The sequence below is a fragment of the Mizuhopecten yessoensis genome, unplaced genomic scaffold (assembly GCF_002113885.1).
Source record: "Mizuhopecten yessoensis strain PY_sf001 unplaced genomic scaffold, ASM211388v2 scaffold4631, whole genome shotgun sequence".
Lineage (NCBI taxonomy): Eukaryota > Metazoa > Mollusca > Bivalvia > Pectinida > Pectinidae > Mizuhopecten > Mizuhopecten yessoensis.
In genome coordinates this window covers 553,413-578,725 of record NW_018405643.1, presented here as the reverse complement: position 1 = coordinate 578,725, position 25,313 = coordinate 553,413, and the positions used below count along the sequence as shown (strand labels likewise).

At 38.1% G+C, this 25,313-nt stretch overlaps 1 protein-coding gene across 2 annotated transcripts in view; it reads right to left on the bottom strand.

Annotated features, from left to right (window-relative positions):
• Window positions 1-25,313, bottom strand: part of LOC110449523 (rho guanine nucleotide exchange factor 17-like) — a 67,342-nt gene that overhangs the window by 26,208 nt on the left and 15,821 nt on the right. For both annotated transcript variants that reach the window (XR_002462857.1, XM_021496444.1), the window contains exons 3-4: window positions 7,702-7,779; window positions 1,778-1,954 (exon numbers count right to left, since the gene is read on the bottom strand). Coding sequence is in view for 1 of the 2 variants with exons in the window: in XM_021496444.1 (XP_021352119.1) it covers window positions 1,778-1,954; window positions 7,702-7,779 (255 nt within the window). In the remaining variant the exon portion in view is untranslated. The remainder of the gene's footprint in view (window positions 1-1,777; window positions 1,955-7,701; window positions 7,780-25,313) is intronic.

Below are 25,313 nucleotides of genomic sequence, written 5' to 3'. Positions count from 1 at the left end.
AAAAAATAGTTAAGTATAATGCTAACTTAAGTTTGTCAGGACCGTGAGCTGATCAATCATAGACCAAGTTTCAGTTAAATCAGCCATTTAGAACTTGATTTTAATTTTGAATTAGTCTTTTTTCAAAATGGCAGCGCAGCCATGGCATGGCTGTCATATTGAATTATTGATTGGCCCAGGAAAAAAAAGAATGCTTTACCAGGATCATGAGTGAATCATTCCTACCAAGTTTTAGTTAAATCGGCCCAGTAGAATTGGGCTTTAAGTTTGAAATAGTTATTTCAAAACAGCGGCCGTTGTGGCTAAATTTGATTTCTGATCAATTCGAAAAATAACAACACTTTGTCAGGACCATGAGTCGATCATTCCTACCAATTTTCAGTTAAATCGGCCTAGTAGAACTTGAATTTAAGTTTGAAGTAATTTTTCATAATGACCCGGGCCGTGGCGGCCATTGGATTTCTGATCGACCCGAAAAATAACATCATTTTGTCAGGACCATGAGTCGATCCTTCCTACCAAGTTCTATTTAAATTGGCCCAGTAGAACTTGACTTTAAGTTTGATATAGCTTTCAAAATGGCCACCATATTGGATTTCCTATCCACCTGAAAAATAATAACACTTTGTCAAGACCATGAGTCGATCATTCCTACCAAGTTTCAGTTAAATTGGCCAAGTAGAACTTGACTTTAAGTATGAAAAAAAAAAAAAAAAAAATGGTGGCCGTGGCGGCCATATTGGATTTCTGATCGACCCAAAAAATTAAACAACACTTGGTCAAGGAGATGTCAGTAACATTCCCATCAAGTATCAATGAATACCCTTCGCCAGTATTTCAGCTTGAGTTGAAAATGTAAAATGTTAAAGCTCAGGTGACCTAAAAAGTTTAACTGACATTCAGAGATTGAAAAAGTTTAACTGACATTCAGAGATTGAAAAAGTTGAACTGACATTCGGAGACTGTAAAAAAGTTTAACTGATATTAAGAAACTGAAAAAAAAATGCCATTCAGAGTGATATGTCTCGCCTGTGCCCCGCTTTCACCATCAATGCACAGATCAGAAAAAGTAACTTAAACGCAAAAACTTATTATTGATGGAGATGCTGACAAAGTCAATGGACCATGAAAGGTAGGCCGCATCCAGCATTTGAGGCATGGGTTGAGATGACAACCTAAGATGCACATATGGGACAAGTTTGGTTGGTCTAGCACTTATATTTTCAGTGAAACTAACTTAACGAAAAAACGTAATGCTGACGCCGCTGTCGTCGGAAAAGCAACACCTTAGTCTCGCTTCCACTACTTCGTTGCGGCGAGACAAAACGTGACATTCAGAGACTAACAAAGTTAAATTGACATTAAGAGACAAGTAAAAAAGACAAAATGACATTCAGAGACTATTCAATGCTGATGTGTCAATTACAGATTGTGTAAGATTTGGTTTAACTTTTTCAGTCTCTGAATGCCAGGTTTTGTCTCGCCACCACGAAGTAGTGAAAGCGAGACAAGGTGTTGCTTTTCCGGCAACGGCGAGACAAAACCTGACATTCAGAGACTAACAAAGTTAAACTGACATTAAGAGACTGTAAAAAAGTTAAACTGACATTAAGTTACAATTAAAAAAGATAAACTGACATTCAGAGACTATTCAATGCTGATGTGACAATCAGAGACTGTGTAAGACTTGGATGATGACATTGTAAGTGTAGCTATGACGACTGTGATGTTTACGGTATACGTGCGATGTTACTGATGATGTTTAGGGGATACTTACAATGCCGATGATAATGTTTCCAATGGTGCTGGTCTTGGTGTCCCACTTGGCCCACACATTCTCTAGGAAGTCCAGGTAGATAGTATGGTGGGTAAGGATCTCCGGTATCATGTAGAAGATGTTGTCCACTATCGACTCGTCTATATTGCTCGACACTTTTAGCGGGGTCATGTATTTCTGTGATAATTCAAAATTGAACAACTTAGATTAATCTGAAAATCAATACATTCACAAGTAATTTTGAAAATCTCTAGCTTACTTTTTATGTTTTTTACTTTTGTTCTTACAATTTTCATTACCGGGTAACTGAATAAAGTTCAGACATATTATCAGTTGTCTTTACATAAACCTGGCAAGAAATACAGGTAGGGATAACAATGTCACTGCAAATGAAGAAACACTGTTTTCACTTCAGTAATCTTGAAAGTGGGCAATACTGGGTTTATCTGCTTATACAATTGTGCAAGCGACTTCAAACCTTAGTTGAAATCAGTCACGACAAAAAGTCACCTCTAAAGTTAAGCTGAATGGTTGCTTCAAAGGTCAAACTCAGATAGGTTGAATCAGAGCTCAAATGGGTTGAGCAACCGCCTCACTTTAGTCAAAGGTTGAGTTGAATAGAACTCTCTTAGGTCAAACTTAGAAGAGCTGAATAGTTGCTTCAAAAGTCAAACTCAGATGGGTTGAATAGACCTCCTATAAGCAGAACTCAAATGAGTTAAGCAGTCCCCTAACTTTAGTCAAAGACTGAGTTGAATAGCCACCTCTTAAGTCAAACTTACAAGAGCTGAATAGTTGCTTCTGAAGTCAAACTAAGTATAATTGAAAAACTCCCTCTTGAAGTCTAACTCCAACTCCAAAGAGTTGAAAAGTTGCCAGATTAGTCAAACTCAGACAAACTGATTTGTCTTCTCTATAAGTCCAACTGCAAGGAGTTGAACGAAGACCTACATGTACCTAATGTTGAGCTGAGCACCAGATGAGTCATATACCCCTATAAACTAGAACGTTGCCTGACCTTTTTCCTGGATTGAAGGAATTCAAGTGTTCCAAAAGTGTCATTCAGCTACGGCTATTAACGGTGCAAAGTAATAAAATACAGTGTCAGCCTTTTTTTTTTATTGTTTATATAATGAGGTATCTCCAACTTGATAAGAATTGCAAAGCAAGTGATTGCTGCGTAAGAGTACACTCTATGTATACATACAAAAGTAAACCCAGTGTGCTATGTTAGGCTACAATGACATAATCAGACACTCCTGGGGAGTCTCAGGTGGAGTGGACTGATTGTGTAACCTTTAGTTAACAGGCTCGAAGGGCCTGTAAGGAATTTTATGATATTTATATAAAGCGTATGATGTGCAGTCGTTGCACCCAACAACCCCCGGCTCGGAACATTTTTACAATCGGTGCATAATTATGTAAGAAATCCAGAAATTCCATCTACATAACCTTGTGCTGAGGTAATCACATTCATTTGATAAATACATATCTTATCTCTTCCATTTATGTACCGTACTTTTAGACACGTACAGCCCGATGAAGTCTTTATGAAACCGCACCATACCTACACAACCTTTAATTAGGCAAACAAAATTTTAATAAAATTTTAATATTTTTACATGGAGTAAAAAAAAAATACGTTAAAAAAAATGAAAACTCAATGTTAAGTAAGCCTTTTGATTGGTTCCTGACTGAATGTTAAGATACAGTGGGGTGGTACGTGGATCACCTCAGACTTGCACAGATACGTGTGGTTCCCTACGGATTGTGTATCTCCCCGTCGGTATCTTACAGCACCTAGCTTGAGACATGGTTACAGTGGGGCAAAAAACCAACAGACAAAATATTTATGTCGACAATCTGCTCCGAGATTTGCCATAAAACAAATTATTTTAACATTCATTAGCTCCTGTTGAGGCTGTGTTGTTCAAAGTAGAGAGCTCGAAATACAGCCCTTTTTATATGCCCGAACAAAATAAAACTGGACTGTTTTCTGTGTTTACCACGTTTCTCTACCATTTTTGTATAGTTGGCTATATAGTAAAATAATAAAATTTAGGAAGTCAGAGGCAATGTAGCCGCACTATAGCTCTTGTAGATTTTCCATTTCCCAATCCCCTACTTCACATTTATCTGCTTTGTTATTAATAGGAAGGCCTTTAACTCCTTCACCCCTGAAATTTCATAATGAACTATTCCAACCTTTGAATTGGAAGAGTTCAATGTGTCTGCAGGGGTGAATGAGTTAACAGTAGCTGTTATCTCTTACACGATAACAACAACACTGACCACAAAAATTGCAAAAATTCAAACCTGAAAGTAGACCTTGTTACGTTACACTGTTTTCAATCAGGTGAACATAGAGTGCAACTACAAAAAAACATTGGGTGACAGTAAACGTCTTGACATTTTATGTACATTCACCAAGTTTGTAGTTTAATTGAATCAGACTGTCAGGTAGGAAGATTGAGAATCGAAAGGCTGTTAAACTTGTGAGGACCTAAATGTAAATCAAAGGGTTTTCGCAAGCCATTCTTTTAGGAATGGGTGATCCATACATATATACTGGTCCATTTATAGAGATAAATGCACTTATTAGGTCAAATGTGATATACTTCTAAAACATCTTTTATGAATAGTAATGTTTGAACTCCATTTATTAAATTACAGTACCTGACAAAACTACCAACAGTAACTGTATTTGATACTAATGAAGTTTTACCTGTGATCTACCTCAGATATTAGTTAACTTAGTTTATGTTCAATTTTAGGATAAGCAATGTAAAAAGTCTGAAATGCTCTCTCTGTATATAACCTTGTTAAAGTAAATTTGTCTAATTTTCTTCTCAAGTTTTTGTGTACTAAAATCAAAATCAGAAAAATAACTTTGTTTGGCCTAACCAGAATATCATATGTTAATCCAAGGGAGACAACTTTTTAACAAATCAAAGCATTGATGTGTAAAGCAACATATACCCTTAAACAGTGTCTATTAATCCTCAAATAAACTGAAGGTCACTCAGACAATCCTATCCACACCTCACGGTGACAAGTACCCTATCTGCACCCCTGATAAACACACTTAAGAGATATCATGAAACTATGGGGTCAATACATGAAACGTACAGGTATGCTGAAATAGCTTTAAGCTGTTTGAGTGTAAAGTCAATTGGTGCCCCCTTGGAGTCACATTTATACCCTTGTGTAAGTCCAGGAGACAATCAATACTAACAGGCTTTGACTGATTTACCTGTGTATAAAATGGCCCTGTCATAGTAGAAAGGTTACAGGTATAACTTATAGTGCCTATTACATGCATTATTAAGTAACTTATAGACCTTTAAACAGAAGCCATTCTTATATCTGAAGTAACTTATGCTTTTTTTCCTTCTTTTGAAATTTTTAAAAGCCAGTGCAAAACCAGAACTTTAAGCTAAAGGCTTACTAATGCAAAGCAATATAGTCTCCCACCAGTAATGAGTTAATCATTATTTTATTAAAAACAAAACAATAAAATAACAAAAGAACAAACAAGTACTTCGCACAAAGGGGCATAACTCCATCAAAAAGGGTCAAAATCCCAAATTAAAAAGCCGGTGCACAACTACATAAGATACCAATCATTCATGCAAAGTTTGAATGAAATCCACCGAGGAGTTTTCCGGACAAGTTACTGTGGACGACAGACAGACATCCAGACAGACATCCAAACAGAGTGATTCCAGTAAACCCCCACTAACTTCGTTGCGGGGGTATACTCACAATCAGTCTAATATTGTTTGACCTTGTCATCACAAATTTAGCACCAAAACTTAAAATCAAAGAAACTGATATTTTCTTCAAACGTTAACATGACAAACTCATCTCTGTCATGTCAGCAATTAATGACAAAATTTCATCCCTCAATTGAATGGTCAGCCTTTTACTAAGGTAGGTAATTGTATATGATAGATATCATCTATTAAAGCCTTATATGGAAAAATATGGAAAATGAAGAAAAACACTTAAAGGTTACAATGTATTCACAGTGACCGAATGGGACAATTCAGTGATTATTGGTATGTATCTATAAAGACCTAAGTGACCTGGATCAGCTATTAAATAGTTAGTGAATAAATATTTTACAGGTACTTATTTATCTATAAAATTCCACACAATACAGTGGCAACACAACGCGACCTTATCGCCCCATTAATCCCCGTTATCACCTCTAAAGGAGACTGTAAGTGTGTTTTAAACCTAACCAAATGACACCCCTTGTCATACAAAAGTGTACCTGAATCTTGTCCAGTATATAGTACAGAGACTTAACAGGTATGTTGGCACTTGCCGGCAATTTGTTTTGCCTAGTCTTACAACCAAATACAGGCTGCCTCCCCAAAATATAGAAATCATGAATACCTTTCCAATTTCTGTATATAACTAGTGATATACAATAAATGTATATAATTTCCAAAGTCATGTAGGAACAGGTAAAAGATACTGCTTGCCACCTCATTGGGGATGTTTTGCAGCACATATTGAAACCACTTCTCCCATTTCTATTAACTTTTCAGTTATTTCTAATGCATATTTGTCATAAACAAGAGTCTGTTTGCAAAACATCTCACAATCATCACTGCGAAAAAAGGTCATTTCTATTCAAACAAACTTTATAGCAATAATGCTTGATAGTAAATGATACCCTAGCTAACCACCAGCCAAATTACACTTCTCTAGGCCTAAAATACCCTTAGAAAAAGTTCTGTACAGTGTTTTTAATCATTTGATCCCTCTAACCAAGAAACGGAGACCAAGATTATTTATTGGGGTAAACTTCATGATGGTCCTTTACTCCAGCATGCTACTGACCAAATATCATGACTCCAAGACCTATTGGTTTAACACATTTGACCCCCGTGACCTTGACAGAAGTGCAAGGTCACTCAATTTAATAAAGGTGACAGTCCTTTACCCAAGCATAAACAAAATGGCATGACTTTAGGCTTCTTGGTTACTATGAAAAAATAATTTTATAATTTTTACTCACGTGACCTTGAAAGTGGGCCAAGGTCATTCATTTGAACAAAGTTAATACATCTTCATCCCAGCAGGCTACTGGCTCGATTGAGTAGCCATAGGCCTCTTAGTTACTCAGTAGAAATTGTTTGAGTAAAATGAATGCTGCACTACTGAAGAAGCTTATGCCAAGTACACTGTATTACAAACACAGTAACTAACACAAAGAGAAAAACATTCATTAACTCATTCACCCCCTGAAGACACATTTGAACTCATCTAATTCAAAGGTTGGAATAGTTCATTATGAAATTTCAGGCGTGAATGAGTTAATGCAAAAAGGTTTTCACATGGAACATTTGCCAGTATCACACCCCTCCCTCATCACTTTGACATTCAAGACAACAATGTCTCATTTTCTCAGTCATATCATTGGTTCAAAATTCCTTAAAACTAGGTGTGACATCAGAGATGTTCTGGAACATCTCATCTTTACATGTACACTTATCAAGTACATTGCATTTTGGTGATTCCAAATCTCTTGAATTACCGTCGAATGACGTCAGTAGAAATGCTGTCCCATGCCCCTTTGATCCACTGATCATGAAGTGTTATCATATTGATGGTGCCATCCTGATCTCTGCCTTGGGTACAGCTCAGTGAATAATAGCTACTACATATATACAATTAAAATTCATCAGCATTAACTCATTTACCTCTGAAATTTTCATAATGAACCATTCCAACCTTTGAATTGGAAGAGTTCAAATGTGTCTTCAGGGGCACATGAGTAAATAATACTTCTGAAAATTAATAAATGTCAATTTCTTAAGCAATATCCTTTTGAAATTGGAAAATTATGCAAAAATAATTGGACATAGTTTGGATAAACAATGTTCCGTTTAAGTACATTATATACTCACATCTTTGAGTTTCTGCAACGCCTCTACATATTCTTTTTCATTGTGGTAAAACTCTTCAACAATGTGGTATCGTTTGTCCTGCAACAAAAAATTAACATTTCAAATATACATTTGACAAACAATACCTCTTAATTATTAAAATCAAAACTAAAACAAGGCATCACAAGTGATACACATTGTGACATATGTAAGAGGAAATAAAGTTGCTTAAGTTTTTTTCTAAAAAATTTGTAACAATGACCTTGACCTTCAACGTAGAACCTAGAAAGGAGAACTTGTTCAAGGCATTGCCATACCAAACACTTGTTTGAAGTTTCATGAAATTCCATTGAGGAATGAAGTCGATAGAGCGATGACAATTTTTTTTGTAAAAATAGTAAAAGTGACCTTGACCTTTAACGAATTGACCTGAAACCTGACCTTGTTTAAGGCATGGCCATACCAAACACTTGTATTAAGTTCATGAAATTTTATTGAAGTCAATAGAGAGATGACATAGAGTGTAACATATGTACATAGGTATGTACGGGCAGGCAGAATCCTATATCCCCTCAAACTTTCGTTACGAGGGGATAATAAATTGTACTTTTGTGTTTTTATTAATAACTTAAGTCATTAAATGATTGGTTTAAATAGTAGTTAATCACTAGTTATGTAAGCTAACCAAGTTTTTGAACTTGGAAGCATACCTGTTTTACATCTGTCTTGACCATTAATTACATAATCTTCAAAGTCTTGTGAAGAAACAAAAAATCTTAGCAATGCCAATTAAAGTTCCTCAATTTGGGTAATACGTGTTACTTTGTACATATGACGCAGCCAAGCATTTCAGCAGGTTTAAGTTTTGAGATGGCCCCTGAACATATATTTATAAATATCAGCTGATATCTGGAGCAGTTACAGAGACAGAACACAACACACAAGATCTACTCGCCTCACCAACTGCATTTCTCAACCCCTAATTATCAACACTGCCTCACCATTTAACGGCATTTGTTTCTCATCAGTACCAAAAGCAAACATATTCTGCACTGCCATTCCTCCTGTAGGGTGTTCACCATGGATTCAATGTTATAATCAGTAAACATGCAGGGAAGGTGCATTTTCTATGTAATGAAAACAAAGTTGGCCGCATCTATTTTAAGCTGCCACTCCCCAAATATAGCACCTTAGCTTACATGCCATAAAAAAGGGTATATGACCTTTGACCTTGACTGATGACCCTGTACAAGGCCACTGTACATGTATGTAGCATGTACTTCCTTATTTATATTTATTTATCATTATGGTCCAAATCTACACGTAGTCTCAGGAATTTTGTTATCAATTTCAGAGTTGAACACAGCATATGAGATCCATATTTGACCTCCTAATTTGACCTTGACTCGTCATGGTGACCTTTAAAAGTACACATTAATTGTAAATCAACCTCAATGTACCTATATCTACACAATAGTCAGATTTTCTAAAAAAAATCAGGGTGGACAACTGTGATAAGATTTCTGAACTCTGACCTTGGAATTCAATTGGCAGCGCTATAGCCCATGAATTAAGAACAATTCAGATTCCATTTAACGGAACAAACACAAACATGATATTTAAATCCCTTATACTTTAAGGAAGGAATAATCAAGTAATTACTAACTTTTATATAATTGATTAAATTTATAAACTGTATACATGCATGTCCATTTCTTACAGTCCAGTCCTCGTCTGGGAACCATTCATGTCACAGCTACTACAACCCATTGAAGTCCAATAACAAATACCCTACACACCCCGGTATAAAATTTTACAGTAATTAATCAGCTATTCAGAAGTTAGTGTTTAATGAAATAACAACGTCAATGATCAGTGGTTCTATAGTTTTTATCTTATAGCAATGGTTTAAACTTTGACCCTTTGTTGTGACCTTCACCTTTTCAGTAGACATGAGGAAAATAAATGACACAGTAGTTGTATATTTTTGTAATTAGCAACATATACTGTCTGGTTTTGATACATCTATTTTTTCTAACAAAACATCAGCCATTCAGAAATTCTGGCCTGCACAGGTATGACAATGATCTTGATGCGACCTTGACCTTGAGAGTTTGGACAGTCCTCACGTAATTTGAAATCATTATATACAATCCATCTATGAATTTTCATCAATTAGATCTAGCTGTAAACTCATCCATCCCTGAAGACACATTTGAAATCCTCCAATTCAGAGGTAGGAATAGTCCATTATGAAATTTCAGGGGTGAATGAGTTAACAAGCATATAGCCAAGACTTGAGGTTTGAACCCTTGTTATGACCTTGACCTTGGGAGTACCTTGGGAGTACAAAGACCAGAGAGGTACCGGACACATCCCCCAAATATAATATATCCATGGTCATCTACATTTATTTATACCCATATAATCTTAGAAATATATTGACTTAGGACTCGGACATGAGTGTGATAAAGTTGGACATACACCGTGTGATCCGAAACACATATAAATACGATACCAGTAACGAGGGATTAATATCTATATATCCATTTCCACACTGTGTTCACAACAAGATGACGACAACTTCAAAACTTCCATCGTTACATTTACATTACAGCTTTTTGAAATATAGAACTATTTTACAACAAAAGTAATACATAGAAAACATGTTTTTAGAATGTAAAAGAGTGATCTAAAACACTTTGAGAAGACGTGTAGATAAAGGGTGGAAGAAAGAAACAATGAGTTCTAGAGTATCTATTAAGACAGACGATCACGATATAAGGGAAACGAAAAAGAACTGAGAGATGGACAGAGATTTCAGAGATGGTATCATTGCTAATCTCCATGCTGTCCCACCACAATATGGAGGCCGGGCAGTAAACCACTTGGTTGGTTCTCTGTGAAGACTTCACCCTTAAATTTCACCACTGTAGACCATAATGGACTCATCCAGATCAATGCATGGTCGAGTCTACTAAAGTTACATAGGGTTAAAAGGGTTAATATATGATAACACCAAAACAGCTGTACCCAAGTGGATAAAAGAACATTACAGCGGGTTCAGCTGGGTGCATTCCCTCGTCCACATCAACAGCAGGTAGCACCTCTACCGAGCCAGCAGTGGACTGTGTGCATGTCTGCTGAATGGAGGGATTGACATTTTCTAAATTTCTGACATTCTTTAGCCAATGGTTTCTCAACTGGAGGTGTTGTGAGGAACTGATCGATTACCTAACCACATGCCTAGATTCCATCCGCCACATTTATCCTTAATTAACGGGTTCACATGCATGTCACCGCTGAAACAGATTCAACAGCCTTTTTTGTCTACAGAACAAAACAACTACATATGTATATCAGTCAGTAAAAAAACAATTGTAAACCAGAACAGAAATACACAACTGAATTGCAATATGGGATTAAAAATGACCTCCAGCTGTGTTGCCTTTTAATAACTTACAAGTATATAGATACTGTATATATATCAAAAAAAATATTGTTTAGAATCTGAAAGGTATTTTCAACCAAAGCTGGGGTTTTTTTTGTGTGTTTAACGTCCTATTCTAAATAACACCTATGGTCATTTAAGGACGTGCCAGGTTTTGGTGGTGGAGAAAAATCACCGACCTATAGGCAGTACCTTAAGACTGCCCCACATAGGCCTTGAACCCATGAACCAGTGATGGAGGGCTAGTGGTAGCAGAATGTCAGTCGTACACCTGAACCACTTGGCCACCGCGAAAACTATAAACTACTGAACTAGCCATTATGTGAAAACCGTAAGTTGGATACGAGTTGTGATTTTCATCTCTACTTCTGATTATAAATTAAATCCTTCTAAAATTTCCCCCCAGTGTTTGTAAGGATTTATTGACAGGTAAGGAGATTTCTCCCAAAGGGGCTGCAGCGTCCCAGTGGTTAACTAAGCCACCCCTGCAGACACATTTTAACTCTTCCAATTCAAAGGTTGGAATAGTTCATTATGATATTTCAGGGGTAAATGTGTTAAGGTGTCTGACCATGCATCTACAGTCTGATTTAACTAGCCCTCTACCACTAGGTCCTGGGTTTGAGGCCTACGTGGGGCAGTTTTCATGTCCCGGCCAGTACAAGTCAGTGGTTTTTCTCAGAGTACCAGGGGTAGAATTAACTGATGGTCCGCTGGCCTGTGGCCAGTGGTTTTCTGGGCGGACCAGTATATTTTTCAACAAGCTATTCCGCCGGGCCAGTCGATATTTTGCGAATTTCTCTGAAATTTCACAACACATTTTAAAAGCTTTGTTTTAAGCCCAGAATGCACCACAGAGCTTTTACATTTCAGTATTTTCTGGGAGCATACCTCATGCATACCCTTGTACTATCGAGCTGGCACTCCAGCCGACTCCTCGTTTTCTGGACCAGTGCATTCAAACAGGACCAATGAATTTTTAGTTCAACTGGACTTTTGGGCCAGCTGGTAACCTTTGTTTTTAATTTCACCCCTGGAGTACTGCAGATTTCCTCCAACACCAAAACCTGGCTAGTCCTGAAATTACTTAATTCAATCTCTTCCAAAGCCTGTACATATCGCTATGCAGCGGAGTTATCTCCCCTAATAAATGTCAGTTTATCTGCTCAAGAGATCTAGATCTATATATGAATACCTCTCCAGTCCCAATTTGAATTCTCTTCTAGAAATGTTCCACTTCCATGTGAATTTGTCACTTGTAGATGTGTATTATTTACTTGTTATCAGTAGATTTGAATTCTAAACTAATCTATGTGAATCTTCATTAGTAGATAGAAATTTTACAGCATAGGAATTCTCCACCATAGCTATACAAGTAAGTAGATGTGAATTCTTCCAGAAAGCAGATGTGCATTTCCTAAATAAAAATAGATCAGGTTTTTTTTTTCACCGCTAGATGAGAATTCTATCTGCAGTGTTTCATTTATAAATTTTCCTATTGCGGTTTCAAGACTCATGTATTCAGTCTCTTATCTGATTTCTTAATTTACCGGGTTGTAAACTAAGTCCCATTTATCTATACCTGTCACTTTTAACACAGCTGTAACTATTTAGTTCTATATTTTGTACAAAATTGACAGCACAAAAAACATCAACAGAAAAAGTTTTAAATAAATAAGTGACAGAAAAATATGTGGATAATATCAAGATTAGTATATCGGTTCATCTCTTACACCTGCCAGACACTGAACACTTCAACAAGAGTAGCAGTCACCGATCACAATACCAACATTTTCCATTCTCTATTATATATATGCTCGACAGGTCAACAAGCACTTCTGAACCAACACATTGTTTATCTCATTGAATTTGATCTGCTTGCTGTTCACCCCGTGACAAACCCTCGGTGACTTGAGCTGTAATGAAGCAGAGAATCGTTTGTTTTGGTGAGGCCAGCCACCTTAAAACCGAACCCTATCCATCTGTTGGTTGTACAGATTCTATTTCATTCCATTCAAAGCATAGGTAAATGCAGCCACCTACATGTACAATAAAAGTCATACTGGGAAACCTCTTCTTTGTTTTCAGTCATCCTTGTCATGGTTCTACAAAATCTCCAGAACATCCTTACTATCCCATGCAGTTTTCATTAACAAGAGACCCTTGTAATAGCTCGAGACTTGTATATTGTTCGCGTGTAATTTGTGTACGCTAGGGCTTTGAGAGGTACTTTTTGTAAACCTTATTTCAAATCTAATACATTGAGACTGCATAACCTCTACCTATTCTAAAAAAAAAAGAATAGAATATTTTTTCATATTTTACTACTTAATAACTCATTCACCCCTGAAATTTTATAATGAACTATTCCAGCCTTTGGTTTGGAAGAGTTCAAATATGTCTTCAGGGGTGAATAAGTTAAAAAAAAGATTGCATGAACATCTCTGTGCAACATAGTCAGAGATTAAACAAACACCACCCAAAAATCACCATAGGTAATTATACTGTAACAAATGCCCTATATTTGTAAAAGAATCATAGGACAACTTTTCAACCAATGAACAATAACTAACTGCAAACGCCTGTGAAACCAGAATTACGTATACCATAACAAGTAATCTTTAGTTACAGTCCTCCTGTAGGGAGCTTTTCTAACTGTATAATTAATGCTTCATACAAAAAAAAGGAAATATTGACACACAGTATTTGGGTCAAGTTTGTTTAGGTTTTGATAAATGTCACCGAGATGTTAATATAAATTCTTCCTAAAGATGTAAAGTAACATCAAAATCCCTTCTCATCCGTTCTGGCCGCCTATAACAGGTATAAACATTGATATTGATGGTCGGGCTAGGGTATACAGTTCACACAGTGTGACAGAGGGGAGGATGAACCCGCATACTTTAATATATCTGACAGTAGGAGTTGTTCCACCTGTTTCCTCCATTGTTGTCATGTGTAAATTACCGAGTATTTGGACACAGATAAACAAGTATCTATTTACTACCCTTTTATGTGTAATTTACATACATTACCATATATAGCTAAAAACAGGTTTACTAACCACAACATTCACAATGGTTGCCATGTAAGACAGGCCACGATGGTCGGTATATACCATCACATGCCCCTAATTGAAATGGGTACCTATATATACTATATTGCCACTTACTTGAAAGAAAAGTAAGAAAAACAACTATTCACTCTTCATGTATTTAAATTACATTTCTGCTGCATATCCCCACATAAAATGCTCCGAAGAAATTGCATTTATAGAGCTATGAAACCCTTTGGATGAATGACAGATTGATTATACATGTATTTGAAACCATATATACCATATGCCCCTAATTGAAATGTGTACCTATACTAAATTGCCACTTACTTGAAGGAAAAGTAATTATAAGAAAATAATTCACTCAACATGGATTTACATTTCTGCTGCATACCCCTACACAAAATGCTCAAAAGAAATTGCATTAATAGGGCTATGAACCCATTGGATCAATGACAGATTGATTATACTGTTCAAGCAATATATTTTATGCACGATCATGATGTTACATGTACAGAAACTTCAATTACGTAAAGATTCCACACAAAGAATTTCCGGTAAAAAAGTGTTTTATAAAAAAGGAATGTGAAGAATATTTTCAATAAACCCGCCTACAAGCTTTTCTGGTAGGATTTTACTTCTGCTAATTAAATATTCATTAAGACATAATGATTATAAGGGGAAAAAAAAAATGTTTTTCTCCAGTTTCTCTTTTCTTCTCTCCAGTTTTCTGCTTTTATTATAAACAGAAGTAACATCCTTTTTGTAGGATCTTACAATTGTACTTGTAATGTACTGGCACATGGTCACTCACTTCCAAGCTTATTGGTGTCACTGTCAGAACACAAATAACAATATGTGTCAAGAGAAAATACAGGATACGCTAGTACAGTAATTATAAATGCTTACCATGGGTGACTCGCAACAGAAGGTCACTACCACTGTATCCTCATTCAGCTGTCACACCATCACATATGGGTGTCGCGGACAAATCTCTACATCAAGTGGGTATACATACCCTGACAACTATTCTAAGCCAGCTTATACAGCACAAGCGAGGAACAAAGGACAAACCAAGAGAAACAGAGCTCATAAACATGTAATGGGTTAAAAAACATATTTCTGTCCATACACAATGACCTCTATATATATGGCCCCAGATATAATCCTTTCTCACATACATTATATAGACACCTCAGCTATGTGGTGTGATCCGACACAGGAGGATAAAGCTTACGGGTGAATTGAATTGGTCAACAACAAATACACACCTCATTATTATGCATTTAACAATCCTTTAGAAGGTATAGGATAGCTATTCATTTGAACCTGTTTTAAACATACACTGACACAGAGTAACCAGATATATACGTTTTGAATACATGTCCAAGTCTTAGCTGAACCCTGTATAATCTGATACCCTGTATAAACCAGACTTTCCATTATGTCCTGACATATACATATCTTGTAATCACTATAGCTACATGTATGTAAAATGCTATGAGAGAAACCTGTCCATTCCAAACATACATAAGAGTATATACAGTGCACTAATTATATAACGGTACTGCTGAAGGTGCTATGTGATAAAGGGGTAAGGAAAGTAGTTCTTTCTAGACATGATTCATTATAAATCGAGTTCATAAGGATTTGCTCATTCCCCCTGCAACAGTAGATATGAGATAACTGCTTGCCCCTAATTTATAAACGTTTCGAAAAAATGCAGATACAATGAAGAAATTATAAGAACTAAATGTCAATCATGGTTTTTAACTCATTCACCCCTGAAGTTTCATAATGAACTATATAATCACTACAACATATACGTTATATATGTAATAAAGTTGGAAAAAATTCAATGGACCACGCTTTGCATTTGAACCAAGGATTTTCCAAACCCTTGACAGATACTCTACCAAATAAGTTACCATATCTGGTCACTGGCGTTAACCCACAACAGGGGTTACGGGTATCCCCCAGCCAAATGAGTTATCTGGTCACTGGCGTTAACCCACAACAGGGGTTGGGGTTATCCCCCTGCCAAATGAGTTATCTGGTCACTGGCGTTAACCCACAACAGGGGTTGGGGGTATCCCCCTGCCAAATGAGTTATCTGGTCACTGATGTTAACCAATAACCCACAACAAGGGTTGGGATATCCCCCTGCCAAATGAGTTATTTGGTCACTGGCGTTAACCCACAACAGGGGTTGGGGGTATCCCCCTGCCAAAGGAGTTTTCTGGTCACTGGCGTTAACCCACAACAGGGGTTGGGGGTATCCCCCTGCCAAATGAGTTATTTGGTCACTGGTGTTAACCCACAACAGGGGTTGGGGTATCCCCCTGCCAAATGAGTTATATGGTAACTGGCATTAACCCACAACAGGGGTTGGGATATCCCCCTGCCAAATGAGTTATATGGTCACTGGCATTAACCCACAACAGGGGTTGGGATAACCCCCTGCCAAATGAGTTATATGGTCACTGGCATTAACCCACAACAGGGGTTGGGATATCCCCCTGTCAAATGAGTTATCTGGTCAATGGTATTAACCCACAACAGGGGTTGGGGGTATCCCCCTGCCAAATAAGTTATCTGGTCACTGGCGTTAACCCACAACAGGGGCTGGGGGTATCCCCCTGCCAAATGAGTTATTTGGTCACTGGTGTTAACCCCCAACAGGGGTTGGGGTATCCCCCTGCCAAATGAGTTATCTGGTCCCTGGCGTTAACCCACAACAGGGGTTGGGGGTATCCCCCTGCCAAATGAGTTATTTGGTCACTGGTGTTAACCCACAACAGGGGTTGGGGTATCCCCCTGCCAAATGAGTTATCTGGTCACTGGCATTAACCCACAACAGGGGTTGGGATATCCCCCTGCCAAATGAGTTATATGGTCACTGGCATTAACCCACAACAGGGGTTGGGATATCCCCCTGCCAAATGAGTTATCTGGTCAATGGTATTAACCCACAACAGGGGTTGGGGGTATCCCCCTGCCAAATGAGTTTTCTGGTCACTGGTGTTAACCCACAACAGGGGTTGGGGGTATCCCCCTGCCAAATGAGTTATCTGGTCACTGGTGTTAACCCACAACAGGGGTTGGGGGTATCCCCCTGCCAAATGAGTTATCTGGTCACTGGCATTAACCCACAACTTTATTTTAGGCCTAGGCCTTGTTTCATGACTTATGGAGACTTTGTTATTTAGAATAATATAATTAATAGGCTTTTACATACACTTTTAATTTGACCCATGTGACCTTAAAAATAGCCCTTGGGTCAAGGTGATTTATTTGAACAACATGTAACTTAAAACCCTATGGTCTTTACCTCAGCATGCAACAGTTCAAATAATATGACACTTAGGACTTCTGGGTTTTTAAAAAGAGCTGTTTGATATTTTGATACAATTAAATGGAATGCTATATGACTTTTGAATACGGGTCAATTACTCAAGATAATTCATCTAAACAAACTTGATTAACCCTTTCACCCCTATGTAACTTTAGTAGACTCTACCACGCATTTTTTCTGGATGAGTCCATTATGGTCTACAGTGGTGAAAGGGTTAACCTTTCAACTTTAGGTTCCACATGAATATCACTTAACTATATACTAGCAGTAATAACTTGAGTTTATTAAACTCTAATAGTACTTAATATGAATTTCACTAAATTCTAAAGACATGGTTTTATCTATATTTTTTTCAATTTCACTAAACTCTTAAGACATAGCTCTATCTAGATTTCTCTACGCAGTTCAATATAAATTCCCCCTAGGCGATCATGATGAAAAATCAATCCTTATTTTGTCCGAGCTCAACAATGGCTACAGATAAGCAGCAAGCTACAACAGTAGTCTGACCCATGTACTTGGTTACATATGTTCTCCCCCGAGTCTTCACTGGGGGTGCTATACCTGGACGCCTGGCACCATAACCCAGAAACAGGTCTATCCCAACCTTGTTTGTTTAGTAAACATCTCAGATAAACCCGCCAATTTGGATCAATGTGTCGAGTACATCACAGGGTCAGAGGTAAAGACCCGGCTCTGATAAACACATCTGGTACCCTCGTAGGGCCACCTTTACACTAGTCTCTTTGCCCTAACCAGAACACTAAAATCTCTCGTACTGTACTACACTTACTGCAACTCAACCATCTACAAAATGTACTGTATACCCTTATATATAGTTAGCTATACTTCAACAACACCATCTATAAAATGTACTTTACTGTATACCCTTATATATAGTTAGCTGTAAATCAACAACACCATCTAACTACATGTAACTGTGGTACCCTTGCTTCACCTGTACCTCTACTCATACATGTACAATGTAACTGTGGTACCCTTGCTACATCTGTACCTCTACCCATACATGAACAATGTAACTGTGTACCCTTGCTATATTTGTATATCTACCCATACATGTACAATGCAACTGTGTACCCTTGTTACATCTGTACCTCTACCCCTACATGTACAATGTAACTGTGGTACCCTTGCTTCACCTGTTCCTCTACTCATACATGTACAATGTAACTGTGGTACCATTGCTACATCTGCATATCTACCCATACATGTACAATGTAACTGAGGTGCCCTTGCTACACCGGTATATCTACCCATACATGTACATTGTAACAGTGGTACCCTTGCTTCACCTGTATATCTACCCATACATGTACAATGTAACTGTGGTACCATTGCTACATCTGTATATCTACCCATACATGTACAATGTAACTGTGTACCCTTGTTACATCTGTACATCTACCCATACATGTACAATGTAACTGTGGTACCTTGCTACACCTGTATATCTACCCATACATGTACAATGTAACTGTGTTCCCTTGTTACATCTGTACATCTACCCATACATGTGCAATGTAACTGTGGTACCATTGCTACATCTGTACCTCTACCCATACATGTACAATGTAACTGTGTACCCTTGTTACATCTGTACATCTACCCATACATCTACAATGTAACTGTGGTACCCTTGCTACATCTGTATATCTACCCATACATGAACAATGTAACTGTGGTACCCTTGCTACATCTGTCCATCTAGCCATACATGAACAATGTAACTGTGGTACCCTTGCTACATCTGTTCATCTACCCATAAATGTACAATGTAACTGTGGTACCCTTGCTACATCTGTACATCTAGCCATACATGAACAATGTAACTGTGGTACCCTTGCTACATCTGTACATCTTCCCATACATGTACAATGTAACTGTGGTACCCTTGCTACATCTGTACATCTACCCATACATGTACAATGTAACTGTGGTACCCTTGCTACATCTGTACATCTACCCATACATGTACAATGTAACTGTGGTACCCTTGCTACATCTGTACATCTACCCATACATGTACAATGTAACTGTGGTACCCTTGCTACATCTGTACATCTACCCATACATGTACAATGTAACTGTGGTACCCTTGCTACATCTGTACATCTACCCATACATGTACAATGTAACTGTGGTACCCTTGCTACATCTGTACATCTACCCATACATGTACAATGTAACTGTGGTACCCTTGCTACATCTGTACATCTACCCATACATGTACAATGTAACTGTGGTACCCTTGCTACATCTGTACATCTACCCATACATGTACAATGTAACTGTGGTACCCTTGCTACATCTGTACATCTACCCATACATGTACAATGTAACTGTGGTACCCTTGCTACATCTGTACATCTACCCATACATGTACAATGTAACTGTGGTACCCTTGCTACATCTGTACATCTACCCATACATGTACAATGTAACTGTGGTACCCTTGCTACATCTGTACATCTACCCATACATGTACAATGTAACTGTGGTACCCTTGCTACATCTGTACATCTACCCATACATGTACAATGTAACTGTGGTACCCTTGCTACATCTGTACATCTACCCATACATGTACAATGTAACTGTGGTACCCTTGCTACATCTGTACATCTACCCATACATGTACAATGTAACTGTGGTACCCTTGCTACATCTGTACATCTACCCATACATGTACAATGTAACTGTGGTACCCTTGCTACATCTGTACATCTACCCATACATGTACAATGTAACTGTGGTACCCTTGCTACATCTGTACATCTACCCATACATGTACAATGTAACTGTGGTACCCTTGCTACATCTGTACATCTACCCATACATGTACAATGTAACTGTGGTACCCTTGCTACATCTGTACATCTACCCATACATGTACAATGTAACTGTGGTACCCTTGCTACATCTGTACATCTACCCATACATGTACAATGTAACTGTGGTACCCTTGCTACATCTGTACATCTACCCATACATGTACAATGTAACTGTGGTACCCTTGCTACATCTGTACATCTACCCATACATGTACAATGTAACTGTGGTACCCTTGCTACATCTGTACATCTACCCATACATGTACAATGTAACTGTGGTACCCTTGCTACATCTGTACATCTACCCATACATGTACAATGTAACTGTGGTACCCTTGCTACATCTGTACATCTACCCATACATGTACAATGTAACTGTGGTACCCTTGCTACATCTGTACATCTACCCATACATGTACAATGTAACTGTGGTACCCTTGCTACATCTGTACATCTACCCATACATGTACAATGTAACTGTGGTACCCTTGCTACATCTGTACATCTACCCATACATGTACAATGTAACTGTGGTACCCTTGCTACATCTGTACATCTACCCATACATGTACAATGTAACTGTGGTACCCTTGCTACATCTGTACATCTACCCATACATGTACAATGTAACTGTGGTACCCTTGCTACATCTGTACATCTACCCATACATGTACAATGTAACTGTGGTACCCTTGCTACATCTGTACATCTACCCATACATGTACAATGTAACTGTGGTACCCTTGCTACATCTGTACATCTACCCATACATGTACAATGTAACTGTGGTACCCTTGCTACACCTGTACATCTACCCATACATGTACAATGTAACTGTGGTACCCTTGCTACACCTGTACATCTACCCATACATGTACAATGTAACTGTGGTACCCTTGCTTTACCTGTACATCTACCCATACATGTACAATGTAACTGTGGTACCCTTGCTACATCTGTACCTCTACCCATACATGTACAATGTAACTGTGTACCCTTGCTACACCTGTACATCTACCCATACATGTACAATGTAACTGTGGTACATAAACATGTACACATACTACAACACAACCATTTACAAAATGTGTGTAACTGCAATATCTTTAATTATACATCAACAACACCATCTACCTAACTGTGGTTCATCTATATAGCTACCATATCTAAATAACTGTGTTACATCTACCTAACTGTGGTACATCTACCTAACTATGGTAAATCTACCTAACTGTGGTATATCTACCACATCTATCTTACTGTGGCATATCTACGTACCACATTTACTTATCTGTGGTATATCTACCTAACTCAACAGTGGTATATATATATATCTACCACATCTACCTAAGTATATGTAAAATGTAACTGTGATACACTAGTACTTATACAGTACAACTCTGGATCCTCCCTACCATATCTACCTAACTCTGGATCCTCCCTACCATATCTACCTAACTCTGGATCCTTCCTACTATATCTACCTAACTCTGGATCCTCCCTACCATATCTACCTAACTCTGGACCCTTCCTACCATATCTACCTAACTCTGGATCCTCCCTACCATATCTACCTAACTTGTGGCACCCTTACTACAACACCTAAAGCTTCCTTGCTAACTGTGGTAGATATAACCTTACTTAAGCGTCTACCGATCTATAGAATTATGTAGTTACCGAACTATGGAACATTAGACCAGTCAGCCTACGGTTTGACCCGCATCTAATTCCAACAAAGACCATTCTTGTTGGATTACACTCAGAATATATGTAATTAAAACATTAGAAAAGTCTAGAAAAATCTAAATAGGGGAACATATTGGATTTTCCGATTAAAGTGTGCAAAAATATGTTAATAATATATTGCGCTATTGCGCGTATGTGTAGCCGTAGGTGCAAAGGGAGATAAATCCTACCAGCAAGCACGTTTGTTTATATTCTGTGAGCAGACTTATTTATGATGACTTGACAGAAAGCTGTTGTAAATATGGTGAGTGGTGACAGACATTGAAATATAATGATCACTTACACTGTATATATACATGTAACATGATATAAAAATGTTATTGTGTATGCTGAGTGTACGTGTTTGACTTGGTTGGAAAGTGTTGTCTGCTCGAGTCCCGAATCGTAAAACCGTGCCGTACAACAGGTTCATAAACACTGAAATTTTACCAAACTAAGTGATGTCAGGGTTCAAAACAATTATTATACCAGAGTTTGATTTAATTTTAACCGTGTAGAAACGGTTATTTGATTAAATTATTTTTTGAATGACTGGACCAGTGTATATTCCGTACGAAAATAAAACTATGGAACCCTATAGTTGCCGTACACACTGGTTTGATCCGGTCTACGACATACATAATGTAGATGGTAATTAAATGTACTTAACAGTTTGTTGTGCAGGTATACACGTCATTGCAATTATAAGTGACATTTAAACACATACAAATGACATTGCTTATTCGCTTATTGACTTAGTCTTTTTATGGGAGCGTGGGGGGGGGCTGCAAGTTCGACACCACGAATTATATATATATAAGGGTCCTGACGGTATTTAATTGGACAGACGCTTGAGATACCGTCAAAAGCAATATAATACGATACGGAATGGTTTGTTTTTTGTTTTTGTTTACTATTTACTATTTATGGAAGACAGGACATTTTCCCAAAAAATAGTGCGAATACGTTACTTAAAAAACCCATTATAGACCGAACTTACCCAGCTCTAAAGATCTCCCTGTCCACTTAAGTTTGCAAGCACCATCATTCCAAAAAAATAGATAAGGGGATAGGGGGGTGGGGGGTTGGGGGTCTACATACGATCAAATGGCCCATCCCCAATCCGATATTGTCAAACTGCTTTTACCTGCAATCTGTATAATAGAACATATTATCAATATTGTGTTTTATTATTTGTTTCATAATCATACAACTTCTGTTTTATTTAATTTTATTTATATTATCTTGTTTTTATATCTTTTGTATTATAATTTTTATTATGTTCTTTTTGATATGATTTTGTGGAAAATGTAAACAAGTAACCGTCGTGTAAACCAGACGTCTATGGTCTTCGGACTTCCAGAATGATCAGTGTTGCCAACAAAGGTATGGTAGGTGTGTATTTTTATATTTTATTTTTACACCTTTCTTTTTGCTTTTTGTTTCTTATAATTACATTTTACTTCCAATGTAACCGTTTTCTCTTTACCTCTATTAGTTTCATTTGCTATATATGTGATATACATTCCACATTACCACCACGCAGACACTAATGGTGGTGATGTTTTTATTGCAGGAAATATGAGCCGCTGTGCAATTTGCAAAGTGCCTGTCAGAGACGGGGAATCTACAGTTACCCGTCGAGAAAAAGGCAGCAATGTTATCAACAAAGCCAGCAAGGCACGTGACAATTCCAACGTCAATACATCTGCTGGCGATGTGGTGCACACAGAGTGTAGGCGTATATACTGCAATGCGAACACTATAAAGCAGGATGCTGGGCTATTGGAAGCTAGGGATACAGACGACCCTTCTTGCCATCGCTCTTTACGCTCCACCAATACAGACCACCAAACACGATTCTGCGACATATGCATTTTATGTGGAAAGCCTGCAAAGACCTCTGATAAGAAGAGAGGGATCGATGTCTATGCCGTGCGGACAATGAGGTTCCAGGAGACTTTGGTACAAGCCTTTGATGACCGGCAAAAATGACCAATGGACACAGGAAGTAAAGGCACGTTTGGAGTTCGTTCGTGATCTCCCCGCTGCCGATGCGGTTTACCACCAGCTATGCAATGTGAACTTCCGCATCAACTACCAGATCCCATTGCTTTTCACAAATGAAAAACCTAAACGACGCAAGTCATCTGGAAGACCAACAAGCGACCTTCACGAGTCCGGATTCCAACGGGTACTACAGTTCCTAAGCGAGCATGCCGAAGACCAGATCACCATTGCAGTCCTTGTTGATCACATGAAAGGCTGTTGCGGGGAAGAGGCATACAGTCCAACACATATGAAGAGGAAACTTGTAAAACATTTCGGCTCTGACATTATCATCACGGAAATAAACGGAAAACCCAACATTATAACGTTAAAAGCTACCGCATCTCACATACTTAGTGACTTTTATCAGCGACCTCAGAATCAAGACCCAGAGGCTGAAAAAAGAAGAATTATCGAAACAGCAGCGAAGTTGATAAAATGGGATATTAAGTCTATGGATACTTCGAAAGTTGTGTACCCATCATCGTCAGAGATATCGTCTTGTGAAAAGAACATTGAATACCTTCCTGCTAGTGTACAGATGTTGTTGCGGTTGCTGTTCTGTGACCTGGACGCACAGGTTAAGATCGCATCAATTGGACAGGCCATAGTCCAAGCAACACGTCTAAGAGTCCTTATCGCCCCGCTCCAATTAGGTCTTGGCATTCAAATGCATCATCAATTCGCCTCGAAATTCCTAGTGGATACATTGCATCGACTTGGCTTTTGTGTATCCTATACTGAGGTACAAAAGTTTGAAACCAGTGCGGCTGCATCACAGGGAACTGATATCCACGGAATCACACCGGAGCACACCATCCAGTACGTTGCGGACAATGTTGACCATAACCTGAGGACATTGGATGGCCACAACACTTTCCACGGAATGGGGATCATTGCTGGTGTCACACCAGCTGTATCACGCCAACGACCTGTTCCGAGGATATCCGTAACAATGGATGAAGTAACTGCGTTGGCGAAGATTAACATAGACTTCTTCAAACTTCACACTAATCCACTCGAAGCGTTGGTGTTTGAGAAGATTCATGCGGTTCCGAGGCAGGACGCTACCTGGAAACTTGACTTGCTTTCCAAAATCGCATGGACTCTACGGTCCCATAATGGGTGGTCGGCGATGATGCACGC